Here is a 25,993-nt window from a genome sequence, read left to right as displayed (position 1 = left end):
TTAACTTGATTGTTGATTATTTCTTTTAAAGTCTTAAACAGGATAGGACTAGATCACCTGATATGACTCACTTTATATACCTTCTCAGTTTTGGAACTCCAATCATCTCTTCGGAGAATTAACCCAAAGTCACCTGTGAGTTTTTAAGTGATGTGGAAACACAGCTATTAAAGACAGCCTTTAGAAACAGATAGCTTAACAGTGGATGGATAAGTGTATTTGTTGCTCATTTTCCTAGTGCTGTTCCCCCCACCCAGGGGAGAATGATCATATTTGTCTATAGATCTATGTTGGCTTTGTTGTATATTCTGATTTTGATCTGATTTTTCATTGTTAATCACAGTTTTGAAGGTCAACTCCAATTTGTTTATGACATTGTGATTATTAGACACAAAGAGTATCCAAAGAGATTAGTTGGCCTGAAAAATTAACAAGAAAAAAAGATCCAAGGCTTGTGAAACTAGTTTTACTCATCTAAGCAGATTCTGAGCCAGCAGAGAATGTGAGGTGTGCAACCTAAGAAAATCAGAAGTGGAAAAGCTTCAAATATTTGAAGTTGACTACCTATGAGCTGGAGAGATGAATCATGGAAAAATCTTGGACCTAACTGAATCTTTAAAAGATTTGTTGATATATAATATGTCATGACCCAGACTCTGCATTCAGATTCTGAATCTGAAGTTGAAGAAGCTGCTGCATCTAAATGTATGGAATGTCAGCCTCAGGGACAGAGCCAGACATTGCATGAGGCTGATCAATCACAAGCACTACTTGAACAGCTGGACTTGTCAGTTGATGATGACATAAGGTCTCCCAGTCCTTGCAGTAGATAAGTGGACAAGAGATAGAGCAAAGTAAGTCTGTTAGGTTACTTGCCAAGCAATGGAGTAAACATTCTAATTAGTGGCAGCTGGCTGCAGCCTATTAAAAAGACATGATTTATCCCTTTGCTGGAAACAATACCAGGCTCATGCATGACTCCTGTGTGTGAATTCTACTCTTGGACATTAGATGCTTGGACTAACTTACAACTTGGACAGATTCCTGAAACTTTAGATAACTCTTCTGCATGCTCCTCTTTGAAAACAAACTTCACAGTCAAGCCTTTGTGGTGTTTGATATTGCTTGCTACAGTACTGTTGCTTGAAAATAAAACTGATAATCTCCCCCCAAAAAACTACATATTGGTTTGTGGCTGAAACCTAAAGCAGGACACAATACAAATATGGTGTCACTGCTTCAGGCAGAGAACCTACCTGAATAAATATAATGACTGAAGTACCAAAGATGTCATATCAGTATAACAATGTCAAACTATATGTCACTGCTTGAATAGATGAACAAATGGTCATTTTGTGTAACTTGAAGAATCTGTTCCTTGTAGAGTTGTAGGCCAAGATGATAACAGTAGTCTTCAAAATCAAGTTGTTAGTAGAAAAAGTAATTGGGTGAATTGATATTTAATCATTTTAAAAATGATGTTATAAATGACCATCATTCTTGCTATGTTGAGGGAAAATGATTAAGATGTTTGAACAATGCGATTAAAATATTTTAGAAACTGTCTGAAGTAACAGTAGAATAAATAGCAATACATAATCAAACAATATAGGCAGTGAGAGATAGGAATTTATAGATCTGCCAATTGTAGTATGAGGATAAGAATTGGCAGACTGAAGACAGTTCTGCAAAAAGCAGACCTGACAAATGCAACAGAATGAAGAGCTACTGAGTAGTCGACCAGCTCTTTTATAATACCTCCCTGGACAAGAAGAGTACTTCAGGTCACCAACAAATGCTCCAGACAATTGCTTCTTGTGAGGAATACCCCAAAAATTGTCTCCAGCAGGTTTAGAGCTCTGGGAGATGAGGAAATAAAGATCTTGCTCAAACTGCAGTCATTGCCTTTGAAAGAACACTGGGTTCACGTATTTTGTTTTCTAATCACTTTCAGAAATTGCTTGTTAACTGCCTTTATTAGGAACATTTGGAGTAACAGGTTTTAAAGCACCAGATGAATTTTCTTGAATCCACAGTGAAAGAACTTTTAAATCCAAGATTAAGGATTTATGTTTTGTGGAATGAACAATAAAGGAGTGATTAAAACTTTGATTTTAGAAAGTTCCACATGGGGGTCCAGATAAACTTGAAACTATTTTCACATAGGGGTCTAGATAAATTTGAAACAAAGATTTTTGGAATTCCTTATTAAAATGCTTTTGTTTTGAAGTTTTTTTTTAAATAACAACTTTAAAATTAGTCAGTAGCAGAAATCATAAGGAAGTAAAGATTACAATTAAAGAAGAATACATTGAAATACAACTTACAAATACAGAAAAAACAAAAACAAAATATTTTAACACTGGACATGTTGAAGAATATTTTTGAACAGTGTATCCAAAAGTTAATTTTAAGAGTTTCTGCCTCTGTAGATAGACTCTAAAGGATGTTATGGAAGAGGGCAAGTTTTATATTACAAAATTGAGACTGATTTGGAAGTGGATTGAAAAGTGACTGGCTACAAGAATGACATGGAAAAAAATAACACACTGGATACTGGCCTACATTTTAAGAATAAAATGATATACAAATATACAGATATAGAAAAAAAAACCTGGGAAATTTTCTTATATTAGATTCATAAAAGAACACTGTTAAAGCTTTGAAGAATTTTGTAAGAATAGACAAAAAAAAAGACATTTATTTGAATAGCTAAAGGTCCAGATTGTTAGATGTGCTAGGAAGGAATATAAAGTTGGTTTATTTAATCAAGATTAAAATACATATATTACTTCTGATAAACTTCAATGGACTTTTGCTATGCTAGGACTAAATATCTATGGAGACTCTCAATGATCTGCATCATAGTTGTCCCAAAATTGCTTTTCCAAAAGAGAACTGGACATTCTTGTTCTTTTCCCCCCTTGAAAACATTTTGCTTCTTATCTAAAAAGCAGAACTGAAGAAGTTTCTTGGATGAGAAGTGAAATGTTTTCAGGGGAAAAAACCTTGAAAGTCCAGTTGCCTTTTGGAAAAATACCTTGGACTGAAAGGATAATACTTTAAGGATTTGTTTATAGATGGAGATCAGCTATGGGAAGATGATGTCATTTGCTGTATTTTAAGAGAATGTGATACTAAAATTGTACTTATGTTGAAGGACGAAGTCATTGCTTTATATATATTTTCTTCTTAACTGTTATTTTTCTATTTCTTCTATTTTTCCTTCTTTTTTTCTTTTTTTGCACTTTTTTTCCAACTTGTTCTAATTGTAATTTTTAATGAAGCTACTTTATTAAAAAAGAGTAGTTTTTCTAGAATGGCATTCTCAAAATGTGTTGATATGGTACAATTTAAAATCTGAAATGCTATTTGGAATATCATTTTTTTACCTGTTCTATTTGGAATGATCATTTTCAGAATAAAATAATGTAACATTAATGATGATTAATTGATACATTTATGTGGCTGCTCAACTCAAATTATGTGCATGCATAGTTTGATATACATCCTCGATTATATTTGTTCTCAGCCTTTGAAAAAAAGTGAAATTGGAAACACTTTTTTTTAAAAAAAACAGGTTTATTGTAGAGTTAAAGTTTTTATTTTTATATATGACTAGTTTTGCCTAAACAATTCGTATTTTAAAGAACCCCGTTCCTCTTTTAAAGGAATTGAACTATTTACTTGTGTGTTTGGAGAAAACTATATTTAGTAGATCCAATAAGAAATATGTTGAACATTTATAGAAGGAACCACATCAAATGCAGGAAACAGGTGTGACTATAAACAATAGGAAGTGCATATGTACTTTAAAAGTTAAACATCTTGGAATTTATTACCAGAACATTGACCTCTAATACAGATTTAATGTCTTAAGTTACTTCTAGATTTGGCTGTTACTATGAAGTGTCTCTACCTTCTCCATGCAGTATTTCAGAGATGGGGAATAGCGGGAAGGAAGGGATCTTGTAATGTTCCATTTATAATTCTCTGTTTTCTAATCTTTCCTTCTATTTTTGCATCAAATTAGTTAAGTGAAAAAAAAAAGATGGTAATACAAAAGCCGTCATATGAAAACAGCCCTAGATTCCTTTAGAGAGAAAAAAACCTCTATGATATCAAAATAATCGTCCATGTAATTTATATAGAATAGAATAGAATACCTTTATTGTCATTGCATTCTACAAATACAATGAAATTTGAAAGCTACTCCAGCACAGTGCCCCAAACACCACATCACAATCACACTACAGAATATTTAAAAATGATGATGATGATGATAATAATAATAATAATAATAATAATAATAATAATAATAATAAAAATTAATAATAATAATAATAATAATAATAATAATAATAATAATAATAATAATAATAATAATAATTAATAATAATAATAATAATTAATAATAATAATAATAATAATAATAATAATAATAATAATAATAATAATAATAATAATAATAATAATAATAATAATAATAATAATAATAATATGCTGCCCAACTCCCAAATTACTCTGGGCAGCTATAGCTAAGAAGATTTCTATATATCTACATTCTGCATACTTTTTATTGTAGTAATATTATTAGTAATGAAAAGTACCTTGGGATTGGCAACTCCATTGCTAAGCAAAGTGGTTGTTAAATGAGACAACACCTGCCTGTCCTGTTTAACGGCAGCAGCTCCAACAATCCCAGTTACAGCTATTAAGCAAACTACCTACAGTCATTAAGTGAGAAATCATGTAAGTATTACTTGCAACCTTCTGTCGATTTCCCCATTGGCTTTGGTTGTTGGAAGACATCTGGGAAGGCTTACATGATAATCATGTGTATGTAAGTGCAAGCACTGGTCATAAGTTACTTTTTTCAGGAACTTTGGAGCTAAACAGTGGCTAAACCAATGATTATTAAGCATGGACTACATGTATTTGTGTATATGTAAAATATATTTCTCAGAACAAGTAATCTTCTCTCTATATAAAAGTGAAATACCACTCAAGCATCATCACAAAATCTCCAGAACTGTAAAGCTACAAACTTGAGCTTTGGCATGTGTGTTCCTCTTGGCTTCTAGGTGCTCACTAAGAAATCTGTTGAATAAATTGATGACATGCTTTCATGCTTTCTTTTGAAAATATTGGAATGAATTTAAAACTCAGAAAATATGCACATACATAAGTACGACATAAAACGGCAACCTGCACTATCACCATTTGCAAAATATTTTTAAAAATCACATAGGAAGTTTAGGAAATAAAATTTTCTGATTTTTTTAAAAAATGTGTGCAAAGAAAACAGAAAGAAAACCTGGTTGCCAAAACAAATACATGCAGTAGACCAGAACTGAAACAGGGATGTCAGGAAGGCAAAAACTGAAAATGCACTGAAGTTGCTGAAAGGTGTTAAAAGACAAAAAAGGGACTCCGTATACCTATTGCTGCAAAATGCTACAAGACAAAATTTATTTCTATATTGGTTCCCTTTTCTCCAATAGAATATTTAGTTCCATGAGGAAATCATGACAACAATGAGGAAAATAGGATTAAAGAGAAAACTATTAAAAATCTACTCAGAAATACTGATTTTAAATGGCCAGGGCAGAAGAATTACTTCCTAGGCTTTAGCTGATTTCTCGATAAACCTTTGTGCATTATATTTAGGAAATCCTGGAGAACTAAATGCAAATGTTCTTATCTTTAAAAACAATAAGGAGGGAATCTGAGGAATTAAGAGTTCCATCTGCCTGACATCAATACCTGGAAAGATTCTAGAGCAGATTATAAAGCAAGTGAGGAGATTTCAGAAACAGTGTGGTAATTGCCAGCATGAACAATTGTTTCCAAATTAACTTTATTTTGGACTTTGATCAGATTGCTTTGTTACTTAGAATATGGAAGTGAGGTAGGCTTAATAGACCTTGATCTCAACAAAGCATTTGACAAAAGTAGTTGTGACATGCTGATTATAAGTTAAATAAATACATGTATGGCTATAGGACATTAATTAAAAAAGAATGTAGTTGAAGAATTCTGAGGATTTCCATGGATGTCATCACACTGGAGCAAAATTTCAAAATTTTAATAATGACTTGAAGAAGTGAAGGAAGTGTATTCTAGCTGAGAATACTTTTAGGACAATAGGTATGGATGATGCATCTCTATTGTAATCAAAGGACTACCAAAATATTTGAAGATTTTAGCAAACTCTGGTCTAGAAGTATATTTTCCCTACTAGATACGACAAATCAGAGCATGATCTAATACCATGTGTCCAGCTTGCCTTTCAACTAATTTTTTTTAACTCAATTTTTTATTCCACCTTTATTATTTTTATAAATAACTCAAGGCAGGAAATATACCAAACACTCCCTTTTCCTCCTGTTTTCCCCATAATTGCGATCCTTTGATGTGAGTTGGGCTTGAAGAGAATGATGGGCCCAGAGTCACTTAGTAGTTTTTATTAAGGGGTGTGCTAATTAGCAGAAATTTTCTGGTTACCTTTTTTACACATTGGAACCCACTCTTGTGAATAAAGTTCTTACTGACTGTATTTTTTTCATTAAAGACTGCAGTATTGAAACGACAACACCAGTATGTATGTTCTACAATTCCAGAGAATGCAGAGAAAGAAGCTTACAGCTTATTTGTAACAGAGGTATTTTTTTTGTATCTTTCTAACATGCGCCACTTCTGGGCTATAAAAATCTAAATAGTCATTAGATGGCATCAGGTTTCTTAGATCTCATAGACATCTGGAGCTCATCTGGATTTCTGCAGTCCAGAGGTGGTATGCCTAGTTACTTAAGTCTATATTACAATTTGCTTTGTTATTGTAACCAGTCAAAACAACAATAAAGTGTTCCGATTCATCTCCACCCTTTACTCAGAGCTCCAGCTGGCTAGAGTAGCAATCTCGAAGTACTGTTCAGTAAGACTTTAGAAGCTGTTTGGAGTTTTGTAAAATTTCCTTCCAAACTAGCTACCTGGAGTGTGCTGGATATTTAAGAAATAGGCTGTTTCAACATTCTGAATAGTGTGCTTTACTTTGTTACTTAGTATTTCAGGAACAAAGAAAGGGGAAAAGAAAATAATGCTTTGTTTATTTAATAAATATAGCACAAAATAGTTACATCTTGAACCTGAGCATTCACTTTGACTCTTTGTGTTTAAGTGAGAGAGATTTTGGACAGTAGAAGTGGAGATTTTCCTCTTTTAAATTCCTCTTGGAGAGTACATTTTGAAACCTCACATGATATATCCGTATCAATCCGAATCCAGTCGCCTCTTCATTCTAAATTCAGTCCAATTAAATCGCTAGATGGTTGAGCAAGTCGGTTTCTGCGGTCATTTATTGCTGTCAGTTGTTCACAATTATGTCTCTTTAAATCATTCTGGCAGACCTCTTATTCATTCATACAGTAGTACAGACCTATAGGGAGATTGCAGTACAATTCTCCTTTCTATAAGATACTCTGTTTCTTAGAAAACATCTCCATTATGTTTTAGGAAATTGAGTGCCAAAATAAACTCTCCAGATATGTTGTTTCCAACTTTAATAGGAGTAAAGAGTTTTTTTTGTCATTCATCATAATTTAGTAGAAGACGTTGTACTTTATTGAATGAATGAATGAATTCTTTATTGACCAAGTGTTGATTAGACACACAAGGAATTTGTCTTGGTGCATATGCTCTCAGTGTACATAAAAAGAAGAGACCCATTCATCAAGAATAATAAAGTACAACACTTAATATAGGCATAGGGTACAAATAGGCAATCAAATCATATTAGTCAAATTATATTAGTCAATATAAATTGCAGTTGATGACCAGTTCCAAAGAACAAAGAAAAGGAAAACAAATAGCAAGATAGCAAATAAAAACCACAATAAAACATGTACAGTACTGGAGAAGTTAAAGTTTAGGATATTTTTCAAATAGTAAAACAAAACGTAGCCAAGTTAAGAGAAATAAAATCACAGTACATCGATAATAACCATAAATAAAATGGACCTGGAGGACCTGACAATCTAGCTAAATGGACTACTGTTAGCTGCAAGTGGATATCTTTGTAATAGGAGCAATGTAAAAATACAGTAATATGGGTTAGTGATTCAGAACTCCTTCAATACAGGGGCAAAGTGTTTATTCAAATGGGATGAGATTCCTCCTAATAATAGCTCCTGGGAGGGCATTAAATCTTGCCAGAATTAGGGCTGTTCTGAAATTTGGGAGCTGTTATTTGGCTTAGAAATCAACCTGGATTGAGAACAGGTGAATAACTGCCCAGGAACACACCTCCAAGTATGGCAGCCAAGTCTGATTCCAGATCCCTGGCATGCTATATAAAGGATGCCTCTGCATCTTCATATACCACCATCAGGATTATATTAAGTGAGAAATCTAGCAATTCCTACCCTAAGAGGAATCAAAGTAATGGCTTAAAATCACAGGAATTAAGCCACAATGGTGGAAAAATAACCAATAAGAGAAAAAAAGGCATAAACTTTCAATTTTGGTCACTCCAAACAAACGGTGAAGGGGCACAATAGGAGCTCATCATGGATACAATGAAAATGGCATTGGAAGCCATTGAGAGGTCAAGAAGAACAAGAATCCTCCCCATTCTCCTTCCCCCACCTCACCCCGAGGCCATCCAAGAGCACAGTCAATGCTGTCTCTTTTCCTTACCTTGGCCTGAATCCTGATTGAAGGGGCTCCATTAATCTGTTTCATCCAGAGTCCTTTGAAGCTGAAGTGTGACCACCACCACCTCTCCAGAATCTTCCCTAAAAAGGAAAGGTTGGAGACTGGATGTTGTCCAGATTGGCCAGGCCAAGCAATGGCCTCTTGAGAAGGGGATGCTCCACCACTTTCTTTAGAGGTGGAGGGATTCCCCCTCCCTCAAGGAAGAGTTTACCACCCACCCAATCAAACATCTATCCTAGGCAGCCTTGACCAGCTAGGAGAGGCACGGATCTAAGAGACAGATGGATTAAGATTGACAAAAATCCTGTCCACTTCTTGTAATGAAAATTCCTTTTTTCTTAATTAGTATAAATATAGCAGTGTGATCGGAGCAAGTGCTCAAATTACTAAGATAAATGTATTGTTGCATAAAGAAGTGACCTAAAGTTTAATTTTTGTCCTGATTTAAAGTGCATTAAGACATACATCTCTGACTGGCATGTTGTCAATTTCAAATATGAAGATTACTCAGGAGACTTTCGGCAGCTTCCAAAGTAAGTAATTTTTGTCTTAAGCTTTATATTAATGTTTACTAATGCTTGTGGTTAACTTTTAATATTTAATGTGGTAGATTCTTGAAAATTACTTCCATTTCAATTCTAACATGCCAGATTTGGAAACATGTTTTTTTTCCTGGCTTCCAGGTTTTATTTCTTAGGATGATTCAGTCCTGCAATATGGGTTTCACAAAAATAACATGGAAAGAGATTTACAGTTTGTTTTTTCATGGTTTTGGGGGAAGCAAGAGCCATGCTGGTTATTTATAATTGATCATTAATTTTTAAAATTGAAGAATACTATCAGTACTGTATACAGATAGCTGCAGAAATGTATGTGGCTGCGTTAACCATTTTCCTATAAAGGCAGAATGTCAGTTCAATGAAGAAATAATATGTTTTAAGTCCTCATTTTAAGCAGGTAAAATTTTAATATTGATAGATTGTAGCAAGTATGTCAACAATTAGTTTAGCAGGCTTTTAAATGATTTTTCCTACATTTGTAAAACAAATTTGAAATTGTTTGCAAATCTTAGCTATATTTGCATTCAAGATACAAAAGTAAGAAAAAAAGCCAAGTTGAAACTATTATTACCTTCATATAGGTAATAATAGAGCCTCTCATGTACTGTATATTTTAATCATACTTTCACATGTTGGCAAGTTGTTACAGTATGGAATATTGTAATAATTATTGTGTGTTATGGTATCTTTTTTTTAGCAAAGGGAACAGATTAGAAAAGCTTCCAGTTCATGTTTTTGAAGTTGATGAAGAAGCTGATAAGGATGAGGCAAGTCTATTTTTTTATTACTTGACTTCAGTTCATTTTTAAGTTGATGTTATGATCAATAGGCCCCTTTGGGAGTAACAAAATGTTATGTTTAATAAGAAGTAACTTTATCCTGAAATATTTAAAATATATTGAATAATATATTACTTTGCCCCAGTGATCTGTATGAGACATAGGAATTTTAAATTGTTTGTACTCTAGATGGAAGTGCATGATTGCTCCTTATGTATTCTGTTTATTATTTTAAAACCACCTTATAATTCTGTGAATTTCCAGATGGTATGCAACATTAAAATATTTAAATTTAAAATACACACACCATAGATTACCTTATATTTGAAAGCTACTATGAATGTATATATGTTGGTGGCACAAAAACAAGAATTTAAGAATTATTAAAACACTCAGAAGTATATTAATTCATACTCCTTGGAAAAAAACAGGAACAGATGAATTTATATAGCAAAGATTGTGAAAAAGATTAAAATTATTACTATATTTTCAAGAAAGATTATTCTCTCTAATACCATCTGCTATTTATTTATAGTTCCTTTCTTCTTCCTTTCCTCCCCTTAAGAATCTAGTTTCCTTAGTTTTTTTAGAAATAGTACATTGCCTTGGCTTCTTCCAACTCTCTAGAAATTAATAGTTTATTAGTGTGGTCTTTGCTTATGCTGATTTACAAGAACTTACGACTTTGTTTAGAAACCAGTTCCAAGTTATAGATTTATCTCTAGGAGAGCTTTTTAACCTCTTCTACGTAATTTTTTATTGTCAAGCTAATATTTGATTTATGTGTTTCTAATTTCAATTTACGCCCACCCATCCGAGTTTCATGCATCTGGGCAGCTAACAACAGTTAAAAGCACAATAAACATATAACAAAAAAAGACAATAGTACCCATTTAATGAGTAGCTGAGGTTAAAAAAAACCCTACAACAAGCAAATCAAACTATTGTATAGGCTCTATCATGTATCGTATCTGAACCTCCGTGCTCAGTGACAAAACCATATCTGAAGCCTTGTGAAAGGCCAACAGCATTAGGACAATTTAATCTGGGGAGGAGCTGCTGTTCCAAAGGGCCCTATAACAAATGGGACATCCTAATAGACTGGACAGGAACATTAATCCCAGCCAATCCAGTCCTTAATAGAGTGATTGCCTGGCTGTTCTGACCAAGATATTTAGACTTTTTCCTAAAAGATATAAAACATTTTGAAATCACCTACAAAATTGCTGAATACTGTGCTTAACTCAATTCTTTGCTGTGTTTTAACCTAACAATAAAAGTTGGTTATTCATTTCATTAATGAGATTTAGCTGTATTTTTAGAATTTACTTTAATTGTTATGATCTAATATTGAACAACGGATGGGAAACCATAATGAATGAGTGTTACAATACTGCGTTTCTCTTCTATTGGCAACATTGAGTTATGCTCAATAATTTTATAGCATAGGGAACGTTTCTTCATATTAAAGTTAGATCAAAGCACTTGTTTATTAGTTATTTTATTTCTTTACAGGCTTGAAAAAGTATTTTAAATGTTTTACTCATGCGTTTATGTGAATTTTATTTTTTAATAGGATGCTGCATCTCTAGGATCTCAAAAGGGTGGACTTACAAAACAAGGATGGTTATACAAAGGGAACATGAACAGTGCAATCAGTGTTACTATGCGGGTATGTATATTTTTTGTCTATTTGTAAAATATTGTGATGCTGTATAATGTACAAATGCATATTGACTGTGATCTCAGTAATATTTCTTAATGTATAAAAAGATTTGCAGTGTTGTGGGTACAATTAAAGAGATGCTTTTGGTTTTCTATGTCGCATTGCTTTTGTTTTTAATATAATTTAATTTTTCACAAATTAGTCATTTAAAAGAAGATTTTTTCATCTCCTTCAACTTGGTGATGGATCATATAATCTTAATTTCTACAAAGATGAAAAAATATCAAAAGAACCAAAAGGCTCAATTTTTTTGGATTCCTGCATGGGCGTTGTTCAAGTAAGTAGAGAATTATACTGCTTGATATGATGTGCAACTCTTGCAGAAACCTATAGTATTTCTTCTAGTGCTTTGGAATGACACCTTTATGCTTATTTACTTGTATAGAGTGTAAATTCATTAAATGCAACAGGGATTATTTTTGAATAAATTTACTAGAATTGCACTATTGGGCCTCTGGGTGATAGAAATATTTTTTTTAATTACAGTGGCTTTATGTTTTTAGTGAGCTAGTATTATAAAAGACTGTGTTTTCATAAGAGCTTAATAATAATAACCCAGTTCCAGTTTAAGTGTTGAATTAATACACCTAAAATCATGTGTTTTTTGAAATAAGATATTCAGGAATTGGGGCGACTACACCATATTGTTTCATATTGTTGCTATGAAATTTATCTTTGTGAGCATCTAGTGGGTTGCCAAGTTTGAAAAATACTGACACAGACTGAAAAAGTATCTTCTCACCAGAAAGAACAAAAATAGTGCTATTTTTCATTTGCATGCTATACATAGAGAATGCTGGGAGCTTATTCTGATGTAACAAACCTGGAATTATGCACTCTTATTAATTGCCTTCAGATTTCCCCCCTCTGTTTAATAGTTTAATATAATATTGTTGCAGTAATCTGGTTCATGTAACACTAAACCCTGGTTGAGCATTATATTTGGAAGCAAGTAAGCTTGAATAAAACTTCATGATCATGCATTCTCCATTCCTCTCTTGGGCACATTTGGGAGAATAGTTCAGAAGAGTTCATTTTCACTATTACAGAATCTTGAATTACAGTACTATAGCCAGCAGACAACTTAAAAATTCAACAGCAGGTTTTAGTGTTCATTAATGTTCACTGAAAACATTGAACTCCAGTGCTGCTGAAGTCTGCAAGAAGAAAATAAGAATATGATCCATCATTATTCAGGGTATTCTGCTTATAAGTGCTAAACCATAATTTAGTATTGCATGTGAACACAATCAGTATGTGCATTTTTTCCCTTGGAAATATTTCTTGTGTGAATTTTGTTAATTATAATTTTAAGCTAATAACCAAAATGCCAAAGTTCTTCAAAAATCAGGGCAAAATATAAGCTGAAACCTTCAATATTTTATCTTACATTTTCTGGCAAACAACATTCTTCTCATCCTTCATTACTGGTCTTCCACATTATTATATAAATTAAAAATACTTCTCAGGCAGAATATTTTGGGAAACTTGCCCATGGGTTAATTAGAAAAACTAGAACTTTAGATGGAAAATATTTTAATTTTTGTTTTTTATCACAACTCCTAAAATTGAATGCTTTTTTCATAGTCTTCATTCACAGTAGCACAATTTCTTGTAATCAATATGTTCAGAGTAAATCTATAGAACTCCCAAATTATTATTAATTATCTGACCTGTCTTGACTTCTTTCTCTTTTTTGGCCATATAAAAGAAGTTCTAATATTGCTAAATTGAGCTAAATAGACAAGTTGTCATTTGGGAAGTATTTGGTTCTTAATACTTGAATGGGTTTTTGTATATGTATAATTTTATTATATTTAATCTTAAAAATTATTTCTATAAACTGGACAGATATTATAAAAAGCCACTGTCTCACTTTTTCTTTCTCATACCTCTCAAAAGGAGAAAAATCAATAAAAATAGCAAAGTAAAAGAAAATCTCAATAAAGCATAAACACACATACACACACATAACCCCCTCACAATATACATTAGAATAGAAATACAGAAAACAACAGATTTTTACACAAAAAATTAAAGCCTGCCCACAATAAATCATATTGTTCAGTCTATCCATTATTCATTCAAACATTGAGAGTGAACAGTTTTACTATTTTAGGCCTAAAAGTGGTAGTTTCTTTTTAGCAATGCAAAATTAGGGGTGATGGAGAAAAAGAAAATCTGCTGCAGCTGCTAGATTAATATTTTTTCATTATATTGCAGAACAATAAAGTCCGACGTTTTGCCTTTGAGCTCAAGATGCAGGACAAGAGTAGCTATCTCCTTGCGGCAGACAGTGAAGCAGAAATGGAAGAATGGATTACAACTCTAAACAAAATTCTTCAATTAAATTTTGAAGCAGCAATGCAAGAAAAGAGATATGAGGAGTCCCATGAGGGTAAATGCTTATTTTCAAGTTACTTTCAGGCTATTCAGTAAAAGAAAGGTTTTTCTCTATAATTAATAATCGGGTATGTAATTTTCAAACAGCAGCGTGATAGCCTAAGGGTGAAGATGCTCACATTCCACTTGGAAGTTGAGAGTTCAATCCTAGGTAGCAGCAGATATTGCTCTCCAAGGGCACAAAGAAAAAAAAAATCTGCTCTGAACTCCATGTAGGCTCAGAAGGGTATCTGGCCAGTAAATGTCTAGTCGCCCTGATTCTATCCCAAATAGGGACTGTAGCAGTGGTGGGATTCAATTTTTTTTACTACCGGTTCTGTGGCCGTGGCTTGGTGGGTGTGGCAGGGTAAGGATACTGTAAAATCTCCAGTCAGAGGTGGTATTTGCTGGTTCTCTGAACTAGTCAAAATTTTCACTACCGGTTTTCCAGAACTGGTCAGAACCTGCTGAATAGCACCTCTGGACTGTAGGGTTGTAAAAAGGGAGTTTATACATTACTTTCCTCTTTTCGGTGGAGGTAGAGATTTTCGGTAACCTGTACAGATATGTATTAACAAAAACAAGACACATTTATAAATAAATAAACAATATGTATTAACAAAAACAAGACACATTTATAAATAAATAAATAATATGTCCACGATGAATCTCATTTATAGTTTTTACAAATCAAGCTGCTGTGATTCTCAAGAATCAATGGGTGGCTCTTCTTACAAGTACCAGAATGCTGCTGTGATGGTGACAAATTAGATACAGTCCAACATCAAACAGAAAAGAGAAAATTGCCCATTTGAATTTTGTTCCTGAATAGTGTGAAAGATTACCAATTTCCACACTTTTGAAAGCTTGTGAGATTCTTGGTTGTAATATTTTTCTATAGTGATCAATGGACTTCTATAACTTTATTTTTAATTTCCAGAAGATGAACAAAACAGGATAGACAGCTCATCTGGTTTAGATGCTTACCTTCCTGAAATTGCGAAGGTATTCTTGTGCTTTTTTCTTTTTCTTTTAAAGTATGAAATTTAATGACTGTATGTAATAGAATCTGCAAAAATAGAATATTCTGGAATGTACAATTGCCCCTCTGACCTGTACCAAACTATTATCCCAGCAGCAGTTTGTTGATTTCTAGAATTAAATACTTTAAATTAAAAATGGTTTAAGGTATCCAGGGTATAGTATACTTGATGAAACAGGTTTTGTTTAAGGTTCAAACTACTCTCTGAACACCTCAAATTGTTTCTGGTTTGAAGGATGGAAGATGTCACTAAACAGCCACTTGAGACAGCAGGATCCAAAGATGTTTGCCGTGATCAAGGGCAGAAATTCCATATTCTTTGGAATGCTTCATTTCTAAATGAATTCTAAAATGGATTTTGAAAATTGCTAGTTTATGCACCTTACTAAGGAAAGAATGTTGATACTTACCAGGAAAGTTTGTTTTTCAAGTATAGTTGTTAAATAAAACTTAGACTGCTAGAAATAATGCTTTTTGAGTTGGGTTTTCGTTTTTTCATAATTTCAAGCTAGATTTTCTTGGTAGGCAGATATAGAGAAAAAGTTAATTTGGATCATTGTAAAGTAATCAGAGTCATCTTTAAGTAGATCTAATCTTTGATAGAATAAGAAATTAATGGGATAATAGTTTCATTGGACTTTAAGTTTAATAGTGATTTATATTTAGAAAAATTACACTCAAAATAGTCTGATTTAGCCCTAAGACTGATATACTAAAGCAGTATTTTGAGGATCAGATTTGAACAAATGATATCTTCAACAGACAGATCTATAATTAAAAACTTTTAGCATCTCCTTCTTAATTTAGTTCAGTATTTCTCAACCTTGCCAACTTTACGATATGTGGAGTTCAGCTCCTAGAACTACATTAAGCAGGATTCTGAGTAGCATTCTGCATGCCTTCAGCTCTTTTTACTCAAAGCAAGCTGTTATTGAAAGGAGGTACCAAAAGATCACTTTAGAACAGAGATTGTGTCCATGTGGTGGAGGAATAATTGAAACAACGGAACATATTATTTTGTATTGTCCCCTCTTTGCAGACACTTGCCTGGAATTTCATCTCCATTTCTTACTAAATATTTTAGTTCTTATTTGTTTTATTTTTATTTGTTACTATCAGATGAATTCTTCTTGCCAGAAAGTTTGCTCCTATTTGGAGCTCTCTGTTTAAGAAATTAAAAAATTTCTAAGAAATTGTTCTTTGCAATGTGCTGTATGCTCTTGCCCCTTGGAAATTCTGCTTAGATCAGGTAAACATCTGTACTGCATCTCAAAATCCAATGTAAGAATTGGGACATTAATGTGTTATAGAATATTATCATGTATTGGGACATTACACTTATATCAATAAGGGACAGCCTTAAAAAAAAACCTTTGGGACTGAATGCCAACATTTTTTCTGTGACTAGGAAAGGAACTAAACAATTTTCTACAAGCTGTCTATGTGACTTAAATTAATTGAAGTCACCTCATACTTTTCATTCTAGAAATGTCTTTTATGGTCATTAAAAGCAAAATGGGATTTGTGTATGATATAGGGATGACTAGACCGTTGTGTATGGTATATAGCCTGATGGCGAACCTATGGCACGCAGAGCCATTAATGCCGGCATGCGAGCCCTCGCCCAGAGCAGGTCTTCTGTGCATGCGTGCTGCCTGCCCACCAGCTGATTGTTGGGTACCTGGCGCACATGCACGGGCGGGCATGGTGTGTGGGAGACGCATGCGCATAGAAGTGGGGCGTGGGGGTCACACAAGCATGCGCAGAGATGCAGGGTGTGCACATGGGGGACCCGTGTGCATTGCCTTCTGGATCTTCTTCGATCGGCACAGGAGCCCAAAAAGGTTAGCCATCACTAGTATATAGTTTTAGCCACTGATGCACATGAAGCTAAATACATACTTATGATATATATTCAAAAATATTTCTTTCTAAATTCAGTAAAAAATACAGTGTGAAGGAGGAAATGTTGAAGTCTATAGAAAGGGATTTGACTGTCCCTTGAGATTCAGATTTGACTGTCCCTTGAGATTCAGAACACCTGCTTATTATATCTAATCTTGGTGCCTCAAATGCAGCTTCCTGTTTCCTTGAGATCCAGCAGCTATTTTGGCTTATGTTTTTCTTAGGTACTATTCTCCCTGTATTCTGAACCATGTACTTTTTGTTGCTATTTACAGTAAGACTAATTTTGTTTAATCTCTGGATGGTTTCAAAAATATAAGTGCCCTTGTGAATTATGCTCCATTTCTTGGCATCAGTCTGTTTTATATACACTATATATTTTCTGTAGAAACAAGCACTACAGAATGGCTTGGCAATTGTATTTCTCTGTGTTGGAGATGCTGTCTTCATTCATTTTTTAAAGCTGGCTACTCATGACAGGGTCATCTGTTCTGTTTCAAGATAAATCTTTGCAGGAGATATTTGCTATCCCATTCTTGGTATGCTGAAGGCTTTTCTACCAATGTCGTCTTCTTTTTCTGAACCAGAATAATTCTAGACAGGAAATAAAGTTGGACAGAAAGGTTATATTTTACTATAAAAGCAAGTAAATGGAGAATTTACAGAAATAGATTCTATTTTTGTAAAAGAATGCAGAATGAAATATACTAGCATATTAAAGAATTGCCATATTTTTATACTCCAGACTAGATCTGTTATTGTATGTTTAATGTATTGTTCATTTCCTACTATACATCATCAAACTTCCCTTACCATAAAATTAACTATAGTATTGTGTATATGTGTGTTTATAAACAAATACACACATATACATATATACACATGTGTGCATGTGTGTACACACACACACAAACACACACACATGGTTACAAATAAGAAAAGAAATAAAGATAAACATTTTTGTAATGGGGATTGGAATTAAGATGAAAGAAGAATGTATAAAGTATTAAACAAAGGATGGAATTGCTGTCAGGAGAATTGGAGTGGATGTGAAAGTGACTGTACTGGTTTTATTTGCAATTCTTTATTTTTTCTTGTTCCACATCAGTATATTAATGTGCTGTTTATGAGACAAATGTTAGAATTAATTGATTAAATGATTAAAATGATCCAGAGAACATAGAAATATGCCTAGAGATGATAATTTGGAAGAAAGATTTAAACCTAAAATCAGTTGGCCATACCTGTGAGAAATATTCTAGAGCCCAAACTGGCCTGTGTCATCTCATACTGTTATCAACCCTAGTCCTACAGAGCAGTGATCCCCAACCTTTTCGACGCCGCGGCCCGGTACCGGCATCAGCTGGGCGCCGCGCCCGGTACCGGCATCAACTGGGCGCCCCATCTTTTTGACGAAAAAGTGCTTCCGGTGACCTCACCGGAAGCACTTTTCATCAAAAGATGGCGGCGCGCAGCGCTCCGGTGAGCTTTTTCGGGTAGAAATGGCTTTCTACCGGAAAAGCTTACCGAAGCACTTTTTACCAAAAAGATGGCGGCGCCCAGCAACCAGCGGCCCGTTAAAGCTTGTTCCGTGGCCCGGTACCGGTCCGCGGACCGGCGGTTGGGGACCCCTGCTACAGAGGACTTAACATCTGTTCTTGAGAGATCTATTTAGTCTAGGGAAATTCCGTAAAGAAAGAAGGAAAAAAAAATGTTTATTAATTTTAAAATGCCATTTTATTTTGTAGAGTTGCAGAGATTCTGAATTCAAATTCAAAAATGAAAACAGGGTTAAGCTCTTTGCACTGGACCCAGATGCACAGGTAAGACTGATTGCAGGGAAAAATCCAAAGCTTTTAGATAATGTTGAGTATTTAAAGGTTATTTTCAATGTTTGTTTCTTTTAAAGAAACTAGACTTCTCCGGTATTGAGCCTGAAGTTAAGCCATTTGAAGAGAAGTTTGGGAAGAAAATTCTGGTGAAGTGCAATGACTTATCTTTCAATCTACAAAGCTGTGTGGCTGAAAATGAAGAGGGACCAACAACGAATGTAAGCTGCAATGGTGAATCTATCATAACTAATGTTTCAAGAGTAATACTTAATATATATATATATTGATGTTTAAGACTCAAAACATTCTGAGAAAATATAATTTCATCTGAAAACTTATTAGGGTTTTACAATCCAGTGCAAGAACAAGTTGAATGATAATGTTTTATCACAGCAAGGAATTGGAAGTTATATAGAGCTAATTATGTTTTGTTTAAGTAAGGTGTACATGCAAATTTTAAAGAAATATAATATTGTAGTATTAAACATTTGACTATATATAGTACTAGTATGATCTAGACAATAAGAATATATGGAGCATAAGGTACTATTCTGTTTAATGGCATTCATCATGTAAATGTTAATGTGCAATATAAGAACCGCTTTTTCTACGGGCAGTTCTACACTATCTATTGTTACAAGCAAATTAGCATTTGCCATTATTATGTTCATGTCTTCTTTTTTAATGTCCAGGTAGAGCCATTTTTCATCTCACTGTCACTATTCGATGTTAAGCATAATCGGAAGATTTCATCAGATTTCCATGTTGATTTGAATCATAGCACAGTGAGACATATGCTAGCTAATACATCACAGGAGTTGTTGAATGGGAATAGTGATTGCTTACATCCAATTCAGGATATTATTTCAGATGTTATACTACAATATCCCAAACAAGTAAGGAAAAAATAGTGTTTCATTACAAATCAGTGTCCCATATTTATATTTAAGAATTAATGAAGCAATTAATTTGTTTTTAGGGAATATTCTCAGTAACGTGTCCACACCCGGATATATTTCTAGTGGCCAGAATAGAAAAAGTTCTACAAGGCAGCATTACTCATTGTGCTGAGCCATATATGAAAAGTTCTGATTCTTCTAAGGTATTTACTTTGATTGTTGGGTATTTCTAATTTCTGAATTAATCTATAACCTGATAACTCAACAACATTAACCAATTGAAAAGTGCACATATTCAAGACATAGTTGCCAGATTTCACTGTCAGTTTAATTCCTACACTTGCAGACATGGGCAAAGACAGATTGTAGGCAAAGTTGCACCTTCTGTCCTGAAATTTGTTTATCAGTTGACAAAGCAGACTAAAAAAGATTGTAAAATCATGTTTTGAATACTCTGTTAAGGAATCTCAAATATTGCTTTAGTTTTAAGATTTGTTTGGAAAACAAGAAATTAATTGTAATAAAAAAAACATGGGAAACAACCTTTTAGATAAATTTTAGGAGTTAAGGCTGAATTTGATTTAGAGTTTGATGCCCATAGTAGTTTGGTAAATTAAGAAAAGGGAGTGGAAGAAATTTCAGTTTCAGTAAGACTAGGGATTGCAAAAATGTATGTGGGGGCATTTTTTAAAATTCAGTTCTTTTTCTGATTGCTTACAGGTTGCTCAAAAGGTTCTGAAAAATGCAAAGCAAGCTTGCCAACGACTAGGGCAATACAGAATGCCATTTGCATGGGCAGCCAGGTAATGCATGATAATGTTCTTGATTTAATCTGAGAACTCTCTGACTTGTATTGTTGTGATCTCCTATATTGGTAAATTAATTTATGGGAGTGCCCTCTCCTATTGAATAAAAGTAAAGGTTTAAATGTATTTCTAGTTTGGCATCAACTCAATTTTTGTGAAAAATGATTTAGAATTGGAATGTACTGCTTTTCAACCATTTATACTAAATTCGGTAAATTCGTGTGTTAATGTTTTCTAAACTGCCTCTTATCTTTATTTTTCTACTATGAAGTTTATATAAATATTTTTGATTTTAAAAAACTTGTATTTCAGAACACTGTTTAAGGACATGGCTGGAACACTGGACAAAAGTGCAAGATTTTCTACACTTTACAAACAAGATAGTAACAAACTTTCAAACGAAGACATGCTTAAATTGTTAGCTGATTTCAGAAAGTGAGTATTTTGTTTTACATAGAAATGAAATCATTCACATTAATTTAAATGGTAATAAACTGTGTTGCATGGAATGGTGTGGTGCTGCCTTTTTTGGGGGTCTCCAATTGAGTTATTACCAACTTCCTCTGGTATTTTAGATTGATTTTTAATTCGTTTATTTAGGACTGAGCCTGTCTATGTGATTTATTCAAAAGTGGCTTTAAATATACATGTCATAAGTCTTTAGTAATGATATATATTCCACGATTAAAAAGTTTAAAATCAATAATTTTACATTTAGTTTTGATGTATTAAGAGCGCACTGAAAGAATTAGGACTTTGAAACCTGACTCATGAGTTCTGAAGGTTTCCTTGCAAAAGTGGATACTATTTATAAATTTTTCTTACTGGTAAAATGAAAACAAAACACAATTAAAGAGAAAGACTTCCTGTTGTCTGAAACTATAAAAAGCCATATATAGAAAAAAATGAAAATCTTCTTGCAAATGTACAGGTTAAGTAAAAATATTGTAGCAGAAGGCATTTTTGTGAAAAGACTAAAAATTGCAAAGAAAATTCTGTGGATGTGAATATTTGTGGAATTTGTGAAAACATTTTGTGGATGTTTTGAATTAAAAGCTGCATGAATATGCACATTAGGGTTTGCAGATATAAAGCTGTATTGTACATTATGTAAAGAACTTCATTTCTCTAGAATACAAAATGCAAACATATTTCATGAAATTAGATTTGGGAGGGATTTTCAAACTCATTTAATCCAATCTCCTACTCAATGCAGCTTCCTCTGGAGAATCTCTGACAGAGGACAATTCAGCATCTGCTAGAAGTTGCTAGATTATCTTTTTCCATTGTTTGCCTTCTGAAAGGCCCTCCAAAGGTCAAGGACTTACCATTCACGCAGTAATGGCACGCAGAAGGAGAGAAAAGCGTAACATAATGAACTTTGTGCAAACGATGAAGGATTCCTCTATTTTATTCTGCTTCTCAGCTCTGTTATACCATGCAAGACATAATACCCTATGTTGGACAGACCCTCTATTTCTCTGGGGACTTTTGGGGGGGGGGTGGAAAACTGAAATACCAGCAATCTATGAGGTAGAGAAAGGCTAGTTCCATAAACATCCCTTCTTTCAGGGTGACCCAGAGCCCAGATCGTTATTTTAATTTGAAATGAGTTGAACTATTTTTTTTTTAAGTATGCTTTGTATTTTTTCATAATTGAGAGTGAATATATTGTCTCAACTATTTTTCTGTTAGATCATATTTGTTTTTTTCTTTTTTTCTTATAGGCTTGAAAAGATGTCTAAGTTGCCAGTTATTTTAGGAAACCTAGACATAACAATTGATAATGTTTCTCCAGAAGTACCAAGTAAGTATTGAAAAACTATTGTAAAAAGTGGCTACAATGGCTTTATTCTTCCATTTTTTAAATTCAATTCTAATATATTTTCAGATTTTGTTAATTCATCATACATTCCCATGAAACAGTTTGAAAACAATTCCAAGGCAGTAGTAACGTTTGAAGTAGAGGAATTTGTTCCCTGTATACCAAAACATACTCAGCCTTTCACTATCTACAACAACCACCTTTATGTTTATCCAAAGTACTTGAAATATGACAGTCAGAAGTCATTTGCAAAGGTGGGTTAATGTGTCTGTTAATTATGTTCAGATTCAGAGCTAAATTGAATCTGAATAAAAAAACATGTCTGTTGGAAATTTGATTTATGTACTTGAAAATAAAAGCAACTAAACTTAATTTCTGTGCTCTGTTTAGGCAAGAAATATTGCAGTGTGCATACAATTCAGAGATTCCGATGATGAAGACTCTCAGCCTCTGAAGGTATGTTGATCTGGCTTGTGGCTGTTCAGTCATTAATACCAATTTACAGTACTGATGGGGCAATATCTAAGATACATCCTCAAGTTTCTTAATATTATATTCTGTGTTTTACATAAGCACAAATAAATCTGGTTACAAGAACAAGCTACACACAATTCTACTCTGCTTTTTTCATAGAAATAAATGGAGTTGGAATTGTTTTTCAGTGAAATAAGAAGTTAAGCAGAAATCAAGTTAACTACAGCTGCTAAGTAATTGAGTTTCTATGTTACATTAAACTTATTTTCCATAAATGTGTAGAAATATAAACAAAAGAGGTAACATCCATTTTTAATAAGTTTGCTGCCTGAAATTAGAATCAACCAATTTCTTGTAAAGTTATTTTTCATATTGAGGCAGACTTTAACATTTCAGGAATACCCTGTTTCTCCAACAATACGGCCTAGGAAGTCCCAGCATGTTTTATAGGCATGAAATGAAATTAAGCCCCTCCCCCCAAATTAAGGCCTATATTAAAACATGCGAGATGGGGGGAATGGTGGGGGGGCTTGCCGTTAGGAAGTACTTTTGTTGCACACCTGGATATGGTGCTGTCTACGTTGACCCCGATACGAAGTGCCCCACCAACACCGAGGTCAACATCCAAGCTGTCGCCGCCCGCCCGCCCGAAGATGCAAGGGGGGGGAATTAAGTCACCCCCGAAAAGACGGCCTAGCCATTTTTGGGGGGCTCAAAAAAAAATAAGACCCGGCCTTATTATATGAGAAACACAGTAGTATTGAACAAAAACAATCTTTTAGGACATTTTAAAAATTGCAACATTCACAGTAATATGTGGTTGCAATTTGTGTCAATGTACATCCCTTTAACACAGCTGTTTTTGTGTGTGTGTGTGTGCATATTCTTTGGTATTTAGAATTGAATTTCAAGATAGGGAAAAGCCAATACAAATAACTCTATTTACTTTCTATTAGTAACTTTCCTAATCTGTACTCAATATTATGTAAGAAATACCATATTTTTTTAAAAAAAACCTTTTGTTTTAAGAGATATAAGACACTAAATAAGGATTAAAAGCAATTTAGCAAGTCTCAGTTTATGCACATTAGATCACCCTGCCTTGTTTTTTAGATTTTCAATTTATTTCTCATCTCTGGGTTGGTTCCCATGAGTTGTTATCAGGTTCAAGAAAAGTACAAGTTGTAAATCCCTCACAGGAATAATGAAATGACATCAGTAAAAACCAGGAATTCCCCCTTGAAGAAAGCAGTTGTAGCAGAGTTTGAACTTTGCTCTGTTAGTACAAAAATAATCTCCCTTTTCTTCACATATTCACTCTGATACAGACTCTGATACAATCAGAATCAATCTCTAAAGAGATAATATTCCTTTTATCACAGGGGTCCCCAACCGCCGGTCCGCGGACCGATACCGGTCCGCGGAACAACTCTTACCGGGCCGCTGGTTGCTGGGCGCCGCCATCTTTTTTGACGAAAAAGTGCTTCCGGTGAGCTTTTCCGGGTAGAAAGCTCACGGAAGCACGTTTTCATCAAAAAGATGGCGGCGCAGCGCTCGTGAGCTTTTCCGGTAGAAAGCCATTTCTACCGAAAAAGCTCACCGAAGCGCTACGCCGCCATCTTTTGACGAAAAAGTGCTTCCGGTGAGGTCACCGGAAGCACTTTTTCGTCAAAAAAAGATGGCGGCGCCCAGTTGATGCCGGTACCGGGCCGCGGCGCCCAGCTGATGCCGGTACCGGGCCGCGGCGTCAAAAAGGTTGGGGATCCCTGTTTTATCATATATTCCATATATCACAGAGTGCTTATTGTTGCATGCCAGAAGTTGTACAGTAGCACTTTAGACTGAAAGCTGACAAGTGTTACAGAGCAAGCTTGGGCTCACCTACCCCTACCAAAGTGCTTCACATCCATACTGTTAAGTATTATTAAATATAGCAACAGTCGGCAGAATATTTTCTGAGCATTTTTTCATCCATTGAGTCATAATTAAAGGAGAAGCTTTGCTAACTTGCATTATCTTGTAGAAAAAACGGGAACGTTATTTATTTACTGATTTATTTTAGGAAATTTATATTGCTGCCTATTCTCACATGGTGACTCAAGGTGGCTTACAAGAATATAAAAACCTCATATAAAAACAATAAAGCTAATAAAAGAGAGAATCATATAATAAATTAATAAAATAATACAATATAATAATCCCCCATTCTCCCCACCCCAGCGACAACACATCACACCAGCCATTTAATGGGCTCCATCCCATTCTGTGTTCCCCAGGCCCATTGGCAGAACCAGGTCTTCAGTGCCTTCCAAAAGAGTATTAGGGTGGGGGCCATTCTAATCTCTTGAGGGAATGATGTTTCAGAGAAAGGAAGCTACCATGGAAAAGGCCATTCTTCTGGGTCCCACCAGGTGTATCTCCCTAGGCTAGGGAATGGGACGCGCAACTATGACCAGCAAGAGATCCCTCAGATAACCTGGTCTCAAGCCATGAAGTGATTTAATCAGCACCTTGAATTGCACCCGGAAGCAAATCGGCAACCAATGCAGCTCCCACAGGAGAAGTGATACATGGGCACACCGAAATCTGCACAAAACCATGCGGGCTGTTGCATTTTGCACCAACTGGAGCTTCCGTATGCTCTTCAAGGGCAGCCCCATGTAGAGCATGTTGCAATAGTCAAGATGAGAAGTGACTAGGACACGAGTGACCGTGAGTAGGGATTGTAGATCCAGAATGTTTTTTTCCAAAAAATCTCACATGAAATATTTCAGAAATTATATCTAAAAAAATAGGATTAGTATAAACCAGCCATTTCTTCTTCTTTTTCATTCCTAGTGCATCTATGGCAGACCAGGGGGTCCAATATTTACAAGACAAGCATTTGTTGCAGTTCTGCATCACCAGCAAAACCCAGAGTTTTATGATGAGGTAACTTTGTCTTCTTTCTTTGCTCCAAAAATCCTTGCCCAATTTAATTGTTTTCCAGAAACACAGTGGGTTAAGAGGAAAGAAGTTGCTTTGCAAACATGTCAAGCATTTTTATTC

The 25,993-nt window shown here is 34.3% G+C and overlaps 1 protein-coding gene across 10 annotated transcripts in view; it reads left to right on the top strand.

Annotated features, from left to right (window-relative positions):
• The window catches only part of DOCK9 (dedicator of cytokinesis 9), a 112,627-nt gene that overhangs the window by 35,127 nt on the left and 51,507 nt on the right, over positions 1–25,993 (top strand). For all 10 annotated transcript variants that reach the window (XM_026668925.2, XM_026668923.2, XM_087967306.1 and 7 more), the window contains exons 3-19: positions 6,575–6,664; positions 9,166–9,248; positions 9,973–10,042; positions 11,631–11,726; positions 11,923–12,057; positions 14,004–14,178; positions 15,103–15,167; positions 18,858–18,932; positions 19,019–19,159; positions 19,634–19,837; positions 19,921–20,043; positions 20,561–20,643; positions 20,959–21,081; positions 22,374–22,453; positions 22,538–22,725; positions 22,862–22,927; positions 25,784–25,876. In XM_026668925.2, coding sequence (XP_026524710.1) covers positions 6,575–6,664; positions 9,166–9,248; positions 9,973–10,042; positions 11,631–11,726; positions 11,923–12,057; positions 14,004–14,178; positions 15,103–15,167; positions 18,858–18,932; positions 19,019–19,159; positions 19,634–19,837; positions 19,921–20,043; positions 20,561–20,643; positions 20,959–21,081; positions 22,374–22,453; positions 22,538–22,725; positions 22,862–22,927; positions 25,784–25,876 — 1,890 coding nt within the window. The remainder of the gene's footprint in view (positions 1–6,574; positions 6,665–9,165; positions 9,249–9,972; positions 10,043–11,630; positions 11,727–11,922; positions 12,058–14,003; positions 14,179–15,102; positions 15,168–18,857; positions 18,933–19,018; positions 19,160–19,633; positions 19,838–19,920; positions 20,044–20,560; positions 20,644–20,958; positions 21,082–22,373; positions 22,454–22,537; positions 22,726–22,861; positions 22,928–25,783; positions 25,877–25,993) is intronic.

Source organism: Notechis scutatus, chromosome 5, assembly GCF_049901735.1.
Source record: "Notechis scutatus isolate UNSWTSFEM ecotype Mainland chromosome 5, rNotScu1.2, whole genome shotgun sequence".
Lineage (NCBI taxonomy): Eukaryota > Metazoa > Chordata > Lepidosauria > Squamata > Elapidae > Notechis > Notechis scutatus.
Note: the sequence above shows the minus strand (reverse complement) of the source record. Positions and strands in the feature narration are given on the sequence as shown.